General features: G+C 30.5%; 1 protein-coding gene across 1 annotated transcript; it reads right to left on the bottom strand.

Moving 5' to 3' along the window:
* Window positions 1-5003: 5003 nt before the first annotated feature.
* Window positions 5004-16771, bottom strand: LOC148272094 (uncharacterized). Its single transcript, XM_088240536.1, has 8 exons — window positions 16452-16771; window positions 13778-13988; window positions 12541-12906; window positions 11644-11829; window positions 9962-10083; window positions 8369-8536; window positions 7291-7461; window positions 5004-6538 (listed from the first exon to the last, which is right to left on the bottom strand). The coding sequence occupies exons 1-8, from the start codon at window positions 16713-16715 to the stop codon at window positions 6245-6247; spliced, it is 1782 nt and encodes a 593-aa protein (XP_088096662.1). The 5' UTR covers window positions 16716-16771; the 3' UTR covers window positions 5004-6244.
* Between the last annotated feature and the right edge of the window lie 253 nt (window positions 16772-17024).

Below are 17024 nucleotides of genomic sequence, written 5' to 3'. Positions count from 1 at the left end.
ACCTTCTTTTTATCTCAATGATAAGATACAATTTTATGTTAATTAAATTTGGTGTTACAGTAGCCTGTTACCTACTTAATCTCTATAAATAAACGCATCAATTAGTAGAAAAAATACACAATATTATAAACAATCGATGCTTGCTGCATTAAAGATGATAATTTAGTTACCTATCTACACCTTGAATAAGCTTAAACTAAACTTATGTATGTTTTTTTTTTAATATTTGAGGCAATAATTTAATGGTTATTTATTACAATAAAAATAAGTTCACTCTGTTTTTAAACACATATTTTGTATCTAAATCTGTTGCAACAGAGAGGGAAAACATTCTTGAGAAGGGAATATGGAAGCTTAGGCATTTACAGGGCATTGGCTGGGTTTAGTGGACCCATTACACACTGTGTAATATTTACCCTTCTGCCCACATTTAAACATTCATATTTCCTCAATTCTTCCATCTGTTGCCTTTTGTGAAGTAAAGGAACTGAAACTAGATTACATTAAATTAGATCTAAATAACTCGCCAAGGAGGAAACCCAGTCAGTCTGCAAACATTTGGACATACTCAAAACACCGTTGAACATATTTTATTTTTTACTAACCAATTTTGAAGTTTTCAATGCTCTTTATCAAAACTCCTAACTTTATTTTATTGATTGCGTCATGGCCATTTTTACCCAATAAGAATATTTTTGCCTGTGTCAATATTGAATACATTTGAAAATAATTTTTAAACTTTTCTCATTGTAGCTACTCATCATTATCACCATTCCTCTTCCGCAACTAATGGTGCATAGGGCACTGCATTGGTAACCAATCGCAGCGTATCTTGATCATTTTTGCTGCATGAAGATGATCAGTTTTACGCTTCAGGTACCAGTCCATGGACTATGAAAAACTCTAGTGTAAAACACCTTTTTAAATCAATATTTCATGTCAACCATGTCGGGAATCGAACTCGAGACCTCTTGCATGGTAGGCAAAGGCGCTGACCATTACACCACGAGTAGCTACGTTAAAAATAAAATAGAGCTTATAATATATTTTTAAACCAGCACCAAACAATGTTTCCGGTCTAGGTAAATTGTAGGTGTATAATGAATAATACGGAATTCTATTATATACGCCTCGGTATGGCAAAGACCACCACCGAAAGTAACAAATACGAGTCTTTATTAGAACGAACGGTAGAACTCTAGAATCTCTTACATTGCAGCTAAGGAAATTCCACCTGGTAATCGTCTTCCTGGTAGACTGTTTAAAAGATGGAGAGACAGTTGGATCTCAACGTCCCAAGAGTAGCAGCTTTCTGCCATAACAGATCTAAATGGTTTTCTGCATTGCTTCCTGATTTTCTCTTTACATTTTTTATCTTTCTTCATTTCATATTTGTAATTGATCAAAATTTAAAATTTCACGTTCTAACTGTACATGTGTACATGTACTAAATAAATTGTTTTGTTTTCATAATTCATACATGCAATCTGCACAAATTTGTATAAATGTGGTATAAATCAAATTCATTTGTGTACAGGGGAAGGTCACTCTGATTGATAATACATATAGCATGTATTTTATGCACAAATGGAATAATTCATCGATGAGTGTATAATTAGAAACCTTTATAATTTCATTACATTAAATTGTTATGTAAATATAAATATTATGTTTATCTAAAATGTATAGTTTTTTAGTCATGATTATTGAATATTTTTTATTTTGTGTGTAGGTATACGAGTACATAACATTGTTACTATCTTCTATGGGAACTTTTTTTATCTTAAGTTTAATAAAACAATTTATTTTAAATTCCACATTTTTTATTATAATGTACCTTAAATATAAATAATAACGTTTTTTCTAATATCTCAATTATTCACAATATGAATTTCCATAATAAATATATGGATACATAAAATATTTAGTTTGTTATTGAAATATATATAATATGCATTAAATTGTAAGGTGAAGTAAAATGATTTGCTAAGAATTTATTTTGTGGTCCGTTATATTTTTCAAAATTACATTTGACAATCAAATATGAAAGGTACTTTCATCATAACCTGTATTAAAATAATGTTTTGTATGTTGGATTACCAAAACATCAGAACCGACAGGAGCAATATTTTAGGGGATAATATTTTTTCTTCAATTATTGAAGAATATACTTTGAGAACCAAGTATGGTTTCAAATAATTTTCTTTATTGATATCATAGTCGAAACAGAGTTTGATTCTCAATTATTCCTTGTTAATTGAAAGGAAAAAATGTTTTCCGGTTAAATATAGTTTTTGCCGGTTACAATTATTTGGCAATAATGGCTCGATATGTTACCATACAGTAAAAATGGAACAAATTAAAAAATAAACTTAGAGACGAAATTCTTAAATTTTTTGGTGATTAAAATTTTTGGATTCTAACTGTTTGAAAGGCGATAACTTAAAAAAATATTGACTGTAAAGTGAAGATATATCATATTAATGTTTAAATACTACACATGATTTGAAATTATTAATTCATTATTATCAAATGCAAAATAATTTGATTAAAAATGTGAATACATACTTACAGAACAATTGTAAATATGCGAAATAAAAAGTTAAAAAAATAAATGCATTTTGAAATTTCGAGCCTTTGTTGGATATTTTTTTTATTAATTCTGGCATATAAAAGTAAATTATTCTTGCCAATCAATCATACAAAATACATTGGACAATGAAATAAACTTTTATAAAGTAATCTTGCTTGAGTTATACTGCACCGTTAACTAAATCATCATAACACCCTGTCTGCACCGATGATCCACAAGGCACTGCATTGTTACAACCTCAGAGTAATAACATGCTACAGCTATTTACGAATGTCCAATGTAAACAACATCTTGAACAAGTAGAAGAATTTGTGTATCTGGGAAGCATGTTTTTAAGAGATGGAAGAGTAGAAAAAGATGTTGAAAGGGGAGTGAATGGTGGCAACAAAATGAACGGCACACTAAGCATAGTAATTTTTAATAAAAATATGGCAATTGAAGCTAAACTGGCAGTGTACAATGGAGTTTTAGTCCCAACACTTATGTATGGAAGTGAAACATGGAACTGGCAGAGAAGGATGAAAGCCGAGTGAATGCGGTTAAAATGCGATCTCTTAGACGAATGTGTGGGAAATCAATGTATGACAGGGTTACGAATTATGAAATCAGGTGAGTGTAAATCTGAAGATATGGTATGGTTATGTAGAACGAATGGACGACCAAAGAATGGTAAAATAAGTATATGGGGCAAAAATGAACGGTAACGTGAGACGAGGACCGCCAAAGAAGACGTGGCATGATCAGATAAACCAAAATCTTAAGTCTGGTCATGTCAAAAGCAGACAGAACCGAAGGTACCGTATAACAAGAAGTATGAATGTGGAAGAAGCTAGGAATATATGCCAGGATAGATGTGTGTGGCAGTCCATTATCTCTGTCTACCCCTACGAAGAAATGGCGTGATGGTAGTAATAGTAGTATTAGTAGCTATTTACAGAGATGCCATTTTGCTCAATTGCATAGAACGAAAGCGTTGCAAATTTTTGGTTTAACAACAGACGTGTAACGGACAGTTTCATCTCTGTGCTTCCGTTTCTCGACCTGAGTACCTACGATCCATTATTTTATTGTAATCTATAGCTAACTTCGGGATTGATAGTCCTAGAATGATTTTTGTCCATTTGGGCGGCTCAATAGTGGTACTGCACCAAACCACAAACTAAAAGTAAATGTTTATTAGTGAACATACTTCGTTTTATATTTAGACAAATTTAAATACTGCTTCATTTTGAAGAAAAAATATCCATAAGTAACTTAGGTTACCCGAGATTCATTAAAATGCTTGTTTTCAAATTATTTATTTAATATCCACATATAATATATACACAAAAAAATATTTCAGACTCTTAGGATGCATATTAATTACATACATTAATTTTAAACAAGTTTAAAAATCTACATTAAAATTTGTACTTGCAGTTTTATAAAATTTTCTGTATTTACAGTTTGAACAATGAAGTGTTTTAATAATTATGCATTCTTTTAAAAAAACATCAATAATTTGACATATTCATGGAGACGATTTATTTTTCAAGTTATATTACAGTTAACAAAAGGAAAAACGGTACATTCCTTAAGAAACAATATATAATATAACAAAACTGTGAAAAAAATTGTTTGTTTTTACAAAAAAAATCAACACTATGCACTATGCTATGCACACATTAGTGATTATTCTTTTATGCAAATTACTTTTCATCTACACACATTTACAGTAATAATCTAACCTTTTACCTGACCCCACCGTCTAGATTAGGATAGTAAATCAACAAGTGCCACAAACTATTTTTTTGGTGCCAAACATGTATCAACATAACCATGTGTTATTATAGAAATGAAGATTGTTTATGCCTCTTGCTTCTCATACTTTAATACATAATAAAATGCAAAACAAGAACAAAAGTGTTCAATACTGTTAAGCTTTTATATAAATACGTATCATCTAAACTTAAGCGACAAATACAACTTTCCACTCTAACACATTACAGATCACCATTTTTCCGCTTGTGTGCAAATTATGTATACTTATAATCTAACAATAGCGAACACCTTTGTTGGTTTAGATTGCGCCCCTGACATTGGTAAGCCAATGACATCTTCGACAGATGTTTTCCCACACTAAATAATATTATTTTGAGTAATGATAAAATTTTCAAATGGCCTCACTAGCCAGCTGACTACTGATGTATTTGGCACTCAGATATCTACAAAATGAATCTATTAAAGGCGTTTTTGAAAATAATATTAATAAAACACCTTGCTAAATTTATATCACACTATTTTTAATAGATATTATTTGTAAAAATAAAGCCAATAATACGGAATAAAGATTTTTTTCTGCGTTTCATTTAACAATTTTTTTTATGTTGGACTGTACAACGTTATTTTAGTACGAAAGTTGTTTTTCAACTTTTTGATTTGAGGATAGTTTCAGTCAGCTAACCACAAGAAACTATTTAAGATTGGGTTTATTTCTAAAAATAAATTGTGATCCTCTAAACATCTCAGAAATGAAAAAAATATCAATTAAATAAGTATTGCATAAAATTCAGCACAGAAATAATTTTTCTATTGAACTTGCCTATTTATAGTATCCATAGAGGAAGATACAAATATGGGTTTTTAGTAGGTAACTTAAAAATGCTGATTTTGAATTAACTTCTATGTAGTAATTACCTCACTATTTATCCCTCACACCATATTATGATATGCCCTGTATATTAAAGAGTGTATTCGAATAGGGTAATAAAAAGAACAAGAAAAAATCACTCAAGATCATTCTCACTACCTACATATATTTTTGCAAGGTCAAACCGCACTACAGTGTCGCTGCACTATGGCAGTGCTGCCTGTCAAAATTTTGTATGAAGTGTCACGCTCTGAAGCGCAGCTGTAGTGAATATGTTTGATGTGAAAATGTGAACAGTGAAAATAATATTTCGATAGTGCAGTTTGACCTTTAAGTCATATTTTAATATTAAAATAAACTATGTGAAATAGGTAAATTCATTTGTTACCCATTTAAAACCAAAAAGTGCAAATATCTCATAATATCCAAATGAATATTGCTAATGATCAGTTTCAATGTTGTACAAAAATAAAAACATTTTCTTATTCATCTTTATAAATATTCTACATGTAAAAAAAATCTGCCGTCTGAAAATGTGTACAACTTAGAAATTGTCTTAAAAATAATTTTTGAAAAAATATCATTTGCCAACAGAGCCAGTTTATTATATTACATACTTCGTACAGTGGCAGTTGATAATCTCAAAACATTTTTTGAGAGTCATAATTTTAATAGTTTGTAATCAAACATAATATTAACCAATGTATTTTCTACTGCATCTAACAACACAAATTTCAGAACTATTGCATAAAGTGTTGATGCTTTATTCTACCTAAAATCCATATAAAAATCACCAGAATTACGCAATGATAAGGACAATCATTTTCCATTGATTCACAAATCCATCCAATGACTTGCATCTTCTCTATATTTTATAACATAGATAGTTGAATAAAAAAAACCAAGCTGGGATTAAGATAGTAGATTAATTTGACTAGTTATGTACATTTGAAGTGAAAATATAACTTTGTCTGCTTAAAAATAACCCCGGTATAAATTAGTTTTGTAATTTGAATAACCTACTATGAACAGTACAGTTTTTTAACTTCTCTTCTTAATATTTTTCCGGATGCATTTTTGGGAATGGAATCGACAAATTCTAGCCCACCGAGTCTCTTATAGCTGGCTACTTTTTCTTCTACAAACTTTATGATGCTATCAGCTGAAGGAGATGTGTTTTTCTTTTTCACGACGAAGGCTTTAGGTACTTCTCCATGTGTTGGATGCGGTATTCCTACCACAACCGCTTCGGATAAGTCAGCATGAGATCTAAGGATACCTTCAAGTTCTGCGGGTGGTACTTGATACCCCTTAACCTAGAAAGTAAATTACTCATAGTAATAATATTATACAATATAAAATAAACATTTTATTTATTTAGGCACATCTTTATTTACACGCTTGAAGAATACAGTTATTTGTGTGAAAAATAAAACGTAAATAAAATATATGATTTCCTTTTAGCCATCGAGTTTTTGACTCGATGGCTAAAAGGAAATCATATGGGGATAAGTCTGCCCCATAGTTTAATGGTTGGCACATTCACCACCATGCTTGAGGTCCCGGGTTCGATTCTTGGCAGGGTTAATGTGAATATTTACTGTCCCTGGATTGGTTGTTGAAGCTTAAGAAGAATCCCCTTACTTTTATGTAACAGATGATCAAAATATGAAAAATAATATATACATAAATACGCTGTATTTGGCGTAAAAATGCAGTGCCTTATGCACCACTAGGTGCAGATAGGGAAATGGTGATAATTAGATTTGATAGAATTCTAGCTTTGCACGGCTTGAGACTGCGCTGGTGAATAAAATGGATTACATGGATGGAGCGAATTACAAACATTTTTGATATTACGAATTGCAAACATGTTTAAATTTATTCTTAGCTATCTTTATACCTGTAGGGGGCCTGTCACACATTCAAAGAGTGGCATGGGAAGTAGCGAGGAAAGGAGGCAGAGACGTAGTGTGGCAACATTATTCGGCGGGGCTATAGGAGCCAAACATCTGGCATGAGCTCTGTCTCAGACTGGGTAATAATAATGAAACTAGAAAAAGGTTACCTTAATGAGTTCCTTTAATCTATCAGTGATGTAAAAGGCATGGTTTTCATCATAGTATGCCATGTCTCCTGTTCTCATCCATCCATCAGGCCTGAAGATTTCTTCTGTGGCTGCTGGATTATTGTAGTAGCCCTTCATAACCTGAGGACCTCGAAGCCAGAGTTCACCGACCTTTAAATCAAAATTATTCATTTGAAGAAATCTGTAATAGAATCCGCTATTAAATCTGTTTCTAAAATATTTCTTTATTAATGTTCAAAGAACCTATGACAAAAACTGCATTATAAAAATAATCACAGCAGTCAACAAATTGCAATGTAACACACAATAATGTGAAATATGTTATTTTATTGAATAATAAAAACTAAACAAGAAATACAATATAAAAACAACAAATAACTGTAAAACAAACATAACATTGGCAAATAAAAAAATAACCGTTAAGATGGGAATGATTTAAAATTAAAATAAAATGGTTAGTATTCAACTAGGTAATGATAAAAAAAAATGCAATGATAAAACACATTTTTTGAATAATATGTTTTTTAAAGCACTATGAAATGTTAAATTATTTAACACCTTTATTTTATTGGTTAGTTTGGATGGAAGACATTGCTAGCGTAAAAAATGCAGTGAAGTTGTTCAAAATTTTGGAAAAAAAATTATCAAAGCCAACATGAACACAATACCAGAGGTAAAAATTGGACTTTCATTTAGAAAAAAAGTGAAGTCACAAAATTCAATTTTACAATTTTATATCATTTGATCAAAATTAAATAAAAAATATTATAATATGAGAAAATAGATTTACGAAGAAAAAAAAAAAGAAAATTCAAACAGAAGATTAAGACGGGTAGGTACTTTGTATTTGAGTATTTGGGGCAAATAGTATCTTCGCTTTGAAAAAATATATTCATATCAGAGTTTAAAACAATCATGTCAGTCTTAACACATTATGTCATTATTAATATATAAATAACATTTTGTCGTTTAGAAATTAAATCATTTATTTAACATATATGTACAAAATACTATATATTACTTTTTCCTAATATTTAAAAAAAATATTTCAACTTACTTCATTTGGTCCTAGAACTTCAGATTCATGCTCTAAGCGCACAATTTTAGCATCTGTGCTGGGAGTTGGACTTCCTACTGAAGCATAGTTTGGATTTCCTCTCTCCTGCATTAATGCTACTGGAGATGTCTCTGTGAGTCCATATCCTTGCATAAATGCCACATTACTCTACAAATTCAAACAAATCAGAACATAAAGTATTATTGATATACAGTACAATCTTTATACAAGTGAAAGGTTTATAAAATTCTTATTTAATGAAATAAGACTGACAGCGTTGAAAACAGATTTAAAGATTATTATTTATAATAAGCGTGAAAGAAAAAAATCACAATTTGATGCCCGTGTATTCCATATCTACAAACATTGAAAGTGATTCCTGCTTTTTTGAATAAAAGCTATTTTGTAGTGATTAGTGTATTTTTTTCCTGAAAATAAAATAACGCGATTTTCCAATTTTATCTCTTGTTTAATTATTCACTGTATTGTATTGACTCTGTGTGTAAGTGTGAATATTTTTATTATCTTTTTTCAGCAGGTTCAAAGATCATTCGAAGTATCACAGAATGACTTACTTGTGATAGGTACATATTGTTAAATAGTAATAAATATTAATGAAGCATTATTGGTGTTTAACCTTAAATAAAGCAAGAATTTTCAAATAAAATTAAGTTTTTATAATTATAGTTAAATAGAAAAACATTTGTTTTAATGACAAACATAATATATCCTACTAATTTTTCCTTAAATCGTTTAAAAATTCGGTTTCTTGTCGTAGGTTCTAAAATAAAATAATTTTAGGCATAAGCTGTCATTTAGCATCATACCGCTTTTAAGAAAGCAAAAAAACATATTAACAAAGTCATAATTGAAATATCTATTTAAAAACAAATTAAACATTGTAATCTTTGAATTATACTTTGTTAGATCCCATAATTAACTTATTTTTACTGTAGCCATTAGCGAAATATTGAATATTAAATGCGATTAAAAAACTGTTAGGAGAAGCATCAATGAAGTTTGTGAAAGTGTGGCAAGTAGGTATTATTTAATTTAATTCACATAAACGCCCGGAGGGCTTTTACAAGTATGGTACATAAATAAAATATATAAAGTAAGAAATAAAATATAGTGTTTAGTACATTTAAATACATATTTCTTCATATAACTAGTAAGAATATAAAAATGACATGATACACATAAATATTGTTTCTAAATGTTTTCACTTAAATTAATCAATATGCCCAGTAAGAAAAGTTTAAAAATAAAAATGTTGCTTTACTAATACACAGTTGTGAGCGCGTAAAAAAGGAAATTATAAACAAATTATTTACTTGCTTTAAAATGTTTAACATCTGTGAAAAAGAAGTAAGTAAAACTTATACAAACAAGGAAAAATAATGCTAGATTTAAGTATCCATATGAAATAATTAACAATAGCAAAATCAATTTTTACAATGATGATGATAATAAAATGATGCTGGAATGTGATAGAAATAAGCAATCAAGTTACATAAATAATACTGACATTGGAAATAATTACACACAACACTAGTTAACTATAGTTCTAGTTTCTAAGCTGAGCTTCTTTACCTTTGTTCTTTCTAAGAAACGGTTAACATCCGTAGCAGCTAAAGGTGCTGCTCCTGACATGACAGTCCTGATGGGATCCAAATGGGAGCTTTTAACATCTGCATGAGATCCCAGGAACAGCACTGTAAATTAAAGAATACAATACAGTTTCACATTGGCAAGAAAAATTATAAAATTCAGTATTATCTGGATCGCACTCTATTAACTACAGTTGTTGAACAAAAATATTTGGGTGTATTGATCACAAAGAATTTGAAATGGTGTGACCACATAACAATTGCCACACAGACGTTTCTCATTAGAAAAACCTTTCCTGTAATAAATCCTGATCTCGTGCAACTAATTTACAAATCCTAAATAAGACTTTAAATTGAATGTGCTTTCCATATTTCAGAAAGGACATCGATATGCTGAAGAGAGTGCTAGGACGTTTTTCAAGATACCATATGCTTTGTGTAGACTTCCATATGAGGATTACTTTCGGAGACTTTACCTGACCATACAAGAACAGCGAAGAGCAAGAGGCAACCTAATCGAAATTTATAGTAGAATATATAACAGAATTTGTGAAATTTTCACATTTGGCCGGAATACAAAATTGAGACGACATTTCGTCGTGATCGTAGAACAATGATGATTTGCGAAAAAGGTGACAATGACTTTCTTTTATATTTGATTTTGAAAAGGCTTTATATTTTAATAAATATATATGACTAACCCATGTATTAAAATATATATTTTGTACAAATCCAGTTGTGACATAAAGTGTAAAAATAAAAATTAAACCACTTTTATGTCTACATAATATGATCTTTATGATCATGACAATTTGATAAAATTAGTGATGCCAAAGTTCAACCTCAATCCACTTAAAAATACAACAATGTTTTGAGTATGTCCAAATGTTTGTATACTGGCTGGATTTTCTCCCTAGGGAGTTATTTAGTAAATTTGTTGCAACAGATAAGTTGTTTAACACATATTTCCTAAGGTTCTATTAGAATTTGGATTTTTTTTTCTTCATATTTGTTTTTTCCCATATCATAATACTTTTTTACTGCTTTATATAAAATTGAATTTTGTGACTTTACCTTTTTTCAAAATGGGAGTCTAGTTTTTACCCTATCTTTGGTATTGTGATCATGTTCATGTCGGCTTTGATATATTTTTTTCTAAGATTCTGTGTTTTTTAGGTAGTAAATTAAGCATACCAGAAATAAAAGGATAGGGACAGGTGATAGCTTTCTATTCTTCATTAATAATGATCATAATATTTTAAGTACCAACTTCTCGATAATTTTCAGTATCATATTATTTTAGGCAAGTTATGTTGAAATAAATGCTTTTATCTGGGACATGCTTTTTTGGGATCTAGTGTGATATTAAATCGTTCTTATAATATAAATGGTTCAAGTTTTTATTGTAACAATAATAATAATTTATGTATACTGACATTTGAAATGTTGTAATTATTTACTGGTGTCACTAAATAAGTTCTAATATTTTTTTTTCTTCAGGTACCTAACTGAAGTGTGCGTAAGCACATTTTTTATTACACTTTTATTGATACATAACATAGGGAAAAGTTGGTTTTTTAGGATTTGACTAACTTCCAGTTAATTATAATACATTAAAAGCTATATGTTCTATTTCTGATAAAGTACAAAAATATAGAAACTCACCTATTGGTGGAACTAAGAACATTATGCCAGCTTGGTACCTCTCTTGGGCATTCAAAAATGAATCTGGAGTGAATTTTGGAATTGTCACTAATTTCATGCCGAAGGCTAATCTACTCAGCATTGTGACTACCAGTCCATAGATGTGGAAGAATGGCAGAACACAAATTGTTACATCTTGAAAAGTATCTGAAAAATAAATATTTTTTATAACTGTCACTTATTACAATAGGATCCTCCGCAACTATATATTTAAATAAAAAATAGTCAGTACCAGAGTTTGTAAGAAAAGAGAACAATAATTGAAGTCATTGATGTAAGTTAATAATAATAGTAATACTACTGAAATAAAGTAGTGACCTAACACATAATACGCCTATTATAATTTAATACTATTATATTGAATCAATTTGTCTTTTTTCTATTTTTTGACAGATTGTAAAAACCTTTTTTATGAATTTTTATTACACATTTGAAAAAAATTCAGTCGGTGGGAAAGAGGGAATATGGAAAGACACCATAATACTCAGATCAATTAAGAAAATAATCTTTCTTAATTTTTTCTAGCAACTTGCGGGAATCGAACCCGCGACGCGAGTTTCACAGTTGGCCGTCTAACCAGCTGCGCCACAGCGCACGTCAATAAAATTTACTTATGCCGACAGTAAATAATACAAGTACAGGGCTTTTACCATACTTACGAAAAAAAAAAAGTTAAATAGCAGAGATAAGTAGTTTTGAAACGGTTTTACAAAAAAATCTAAATTACAATATAATGGAGGTTAAAAAGTGAGTCAGTAGGTAAAAGTAATAATATATTTTAAGTATCTATTTGTACTATGATTAAAGTTTAAAGAGGCACTAAAATTAATTGGAAAATGAGTAATATTGATAGCTTACCTGTTGTCGGTAACATGATCACTATTTTTTGCGCATTCATTTGAAGACAATTGGCGGTTATGTTTTTATTTGTCAACTCAACTCCTTTTGGCAAACCAGTCGTTCCACTTGAGTAAGGAAGGAACACGGTATCATCTCCGTTTCTTCTCACTTCTTTCAGGCAGTCGGTATTTTCTCCGAAGTTCTCAGCAAATTCAGCGAATTTAATGGTTCCCTCGGGATGTGGCAACTTTGTGTCACACTCGGCAATGATGATGGGAATATTTTTTCTCAAAGAATTAATGGCTATCTTGACTTGATCATAGCATGATGCTGTTGTTATCACCACCTTTGCTCTTGAATCTTCTAATTGTCGTTCAACTTCCTCTGTTAAACGAAAAGGAAAAAATATATATTATTTCTGTAGTTGCAAATGTTTTCATTTTACAAAACAACATAAAACTTACCAAGGGATTTTTAAAAATTTCCTTGCTTTCAAAGTATGTACGTGTGAAATATCAATTAATTTTATTATTAATTTTTGTGCCATTTCCATACAAAACATAATTACTAGCTTGTCTCACAAACAGAATAGGTCATAGTTCTACCTGGAATAGGTATGAGTTAACAGTTAAATTTGAAAAAATATCTTCATTATTTGTTAAGTTTTTTCTTTGATATAGTTCTTAATTTAAATTCATATTGATTTTTGTGAGTGCTACACCAGAGTATTGTTGCTTGGGTGAGTACTCCTTGTATAGTATATAAAGATAGCACAAGGGCTATAAGAGTCTCTTTATTTCGTTTTTTCTCGAAGTCTTCGGTCGTCACAGAGCGCACTGTGCTTATTAAAATAAATATTTTATACGGATCTTTTATTTATTACAGATCGTAGAGCACACATTTTTTCATTATTTTTAAATCACATGCATATATTTAAAAAAATGCTGATACTTGTAAAGCCTAATAGAAAAAGATTCTACTAATTGAACCTGCAGTCTGCAATGTATTACTTCATGGTAAATGAAATGAAAGCAAATTCAAATAAAATATTTCAGTAATAGTGCTGAATTTAAAAATGCACTTGGGGTAAATTTGGAAAAACATTATTTTTTTTCCCATTGTAGAATGATTGATGCTTTGTCCCTTAAAGCATTTTTTTTCAGACAATATCTAGGTGAGCAGAATAAGTACATAATATTCGGTACTTTTGTATTTTTTTTTTAGTTTTGAGATAATATCCTAAATCTGAACATACCTGCAGTATAAATAGGGTTGACCGTGGTTACAATACAGCCAGCTTGAACAGCTCCCAGGGTAGCGAGTGGGAATTCCGGAGAATTAGGTAACATGATGGCCACACAATCTCCATCCCTAAGTTTCAATTTATTTCTGAGACAAGCAGCGAAGGCAGTGGACATCTTGTGTGCTTGTCCGTATGTATATCCTTTCCCCGTGATACCACACACCTTTAAAGTAATAAATGCAATAAATAATAATATAATATACAGGAGAGCATGGGTAAGGTTCTCAGGAGGCATCTGCAGTATATGGCTCAGCTAACTATATCACTTCCACTTGGAAACAGCTGACATAAACCTTATTGATGCCTTGACTTCACATCCCCTAATAATTTCTTAATTTGTGTTGTTTTCTATTTCTTAAGTTTTTTCTACTCAAGTTAAAGAACTGAATCCCTTATTATCAATATATAGATAGCTGTGAGATTCTTCATTATGTAAGGCTGAGACAAGCATTGTCGACAAAATCAAGAAAGGAGCTCTGCGCTGGTTTGGACATGTAGAACGAATGGACAGCGAAAGAACGGCTAAGAATATTTACAATGCGAATGTTGATGGATGCAGAAATAGAGGAAGACGGAGAAAGACATGGCATGACCAAATCCAACAAATACTTGAAGAAGGACATGTCAAAAGTCGGTTTAATAATCGTCGCGCGTGCATGACAAGATGTATGAATGTAGAGGAAACGAGATCTGAATGCAAAGATAGAGTGATGTGGCATTCTATCCTCTCTGCTTACCCTTACGGAGAAACGGCGTGATGATTTGTTGTTGTTGAGATTCTTCCGAATGAAATCTTTGTGTGTAGAGATCACTTGAAAAATAACTGCACGAGGAAGTTCAGTGCTACGGGAAATTGGATATAAAAATGTTTTCTTACACGTGCCAAAAATAAGAGCATTTTATTGTCAAAAAACTAATTACTCTGAAACCTCAGAGGTTCAAGTGAACAATAACCAAATCATTTTAGCGTTTTTATGTGTTTTGATCATGTTGTGATAGATTTTCGGTTTCTGGGTAGTCATGTTTTTCAAAATTTAGTGTGTTTTGACAGCTACGGGGTTCTACTTTCAAATGTCATAACAGCTCACTGACTTGAACTCGCATCTAATGGTGCACAGGGCACTGTATTGGTACACCATTTGCAGTGTATCTTGATCATTTTTGAAACGTGAAGGTAAGGTTGATCGGGTTGTGATCTCGTGGCTAGTGTCTAGGACTCACGGCTCACAGGTCCGTGGTTCGAATCCCACTCTACCCCAACTTGATCCTATTTTCTAATAGTGAGTTATTTACTCTAATAAAATAAAACTAACTGCGATCTATGTTAGATATTGACATGTTGTTCAGTACTTGATACAACAGATAAAATTCAGTATCTTGGTGTATACAATACATTGACCAAATTAAAAATGGAAAGACCATATTAGTGAACTAGTTAAACGTATTAGAAAATGTGTAGACATATTTATTAGATTAAAGAATATTTTAAAAATTAATAATTAAAAAATAGCTTATTACTCAATTGTATAATCTTTGTTACAATATGGTATTGTAGGATGGGGTGGCGCATATGCCAATATATTAAACCCTCTTAAAATGGTACAAAGATTAATTATTAAAGTAATTTTAAAGAAACCCTCAACATTCAATACGAAAAGTCTATGTAAAATATATAAGGTTCATATAGTGGATACTCATTATAAAATAAATTTCATTATACAAATTTATAAAAAATAAAAATATGAGAATTCTTTTTTTTTTATTTATTGGGGATATCAACAGTAATACATGTAACAAAAATGTAACAATGTCAGATTTTTTTTTTTTTTTTTTTTTTTTTTTTTTTTTTTTTTTTTTTTTTTTATACGCCTCCACTCGTTTGCGAGTGATTTTGTAACAATGACAGATATCCACAGAAATACATTAAATACACGTACAATACATACTAGTGTGTTTGTGTGAGTGTAAGTGAGTGAGAGGGTGGGTGTTATATTGGAATGAGGGTGGACATGTGTGTAAATATTGCACAAGTGTAAAGTGTCGAAAATATAAAAATTTGAGATGAATAAGTCACTCAGATACCAAAATAATATTAAATTTCTAAATTCCACACAAGTCATGGTCAAAATAGCTTTGTCTTCAAAGGTGTAAAAAATTATAATAATCTCCCCAACGAACTAAAAACTATTAAAAATAATATATCAATAAATAAATTTAAAGTAATTCTAAAGAAATTTTTTGAACACGTGTAAAAACCGTTTTTTTTAACACGTGTAAAAAAAAAGTTTTTTTTCTTAATATATGGTATGTTTTTATTTTTTTTCTCATGTACTAGTATATTCAAAATGATATAAACTCTTATAAATAAACACCTACAACAGTGTAAGTCACTCTCCAAGCACAAGAGTTAATCTCTTTTTTTGGAGAGTTACAGTGTTGACATTTACTAGATGCATAAAAGTAGATCTGTATAGAATTTTTAAAAAACATGTGCCTTTTATGAAATTTATTTATAAAAAAAATAGATTTGCAAAACTTTCAATACGACGGTTTGCCAACCGAAGAAGATAAAATTGGACTTTTCTTGCATTTGCAAGGACAATGAAAATATGTTGTGTTTTCTTACCACTGCGGTTTTATCTGCCCACTTCTCCAAGCCATTCCAGACGTATTCAGAAATAACACAATTCGGTACCACAATATCTTCATAAAAAGACGATATCACATTTTTCTCTGTAGCGTGGTTAAAATGTCTCTTTGTAACTGAACTACACTTATTATTTCTAACCAAAGTTCCGACCGCAACTCCATTTCGGCACTGATTTGACAAATGTCTGATGCAAACCGTCCTTCCTAAGGTTTTAACCGAATGATAAACTGGTTGAAACATTTTTACGAAGAAGAAGACTTGTATCGAGAACTTCCTCGGCCGCTGTCTCCGCCTGAAATGAAGAGAAAATGAGATTTAATAAATATTATAGTAGAGGTACTAAAGTTATCTTAGAGCATTTGAATAATCTAATCATTTTTATGTTTATATGAGTTCCGTGAATTAATTTAGTCTCTACGCGAGTTTTCAAAGTATACATAATAAAACAGTTCATAAGAACTGTTTTGCTATTGAGAATTTTAGCACTGAAAGCAGTTCAGTGCTAAGATTTAGGGTATTAAAACATCTGTTATAAAACTTATAATAAGT

Source organism: Micrasema longulum, unplaced genomic scaffold, assembly GCF_059751315.1.
Source record: "Micrasema longulum isolate JH-2025_06_02 unplaced genomic scaffold, ASM5975131v1 h1tg002486l, whole genome shotgun sequence".
NCBI classification, from domain to species: domain Eukaryota; kingdom Metazoa; phylum Arthropoda; class Insecta; order Trichoptera; family Brachycentridae; genus Micrasema; species Micrasema longulum.
The sequence above is the reverse complement of the archived record's forward strand: the minus strand, read 5'-3'. Positions and strand labels throughout refer to the sequence as shown.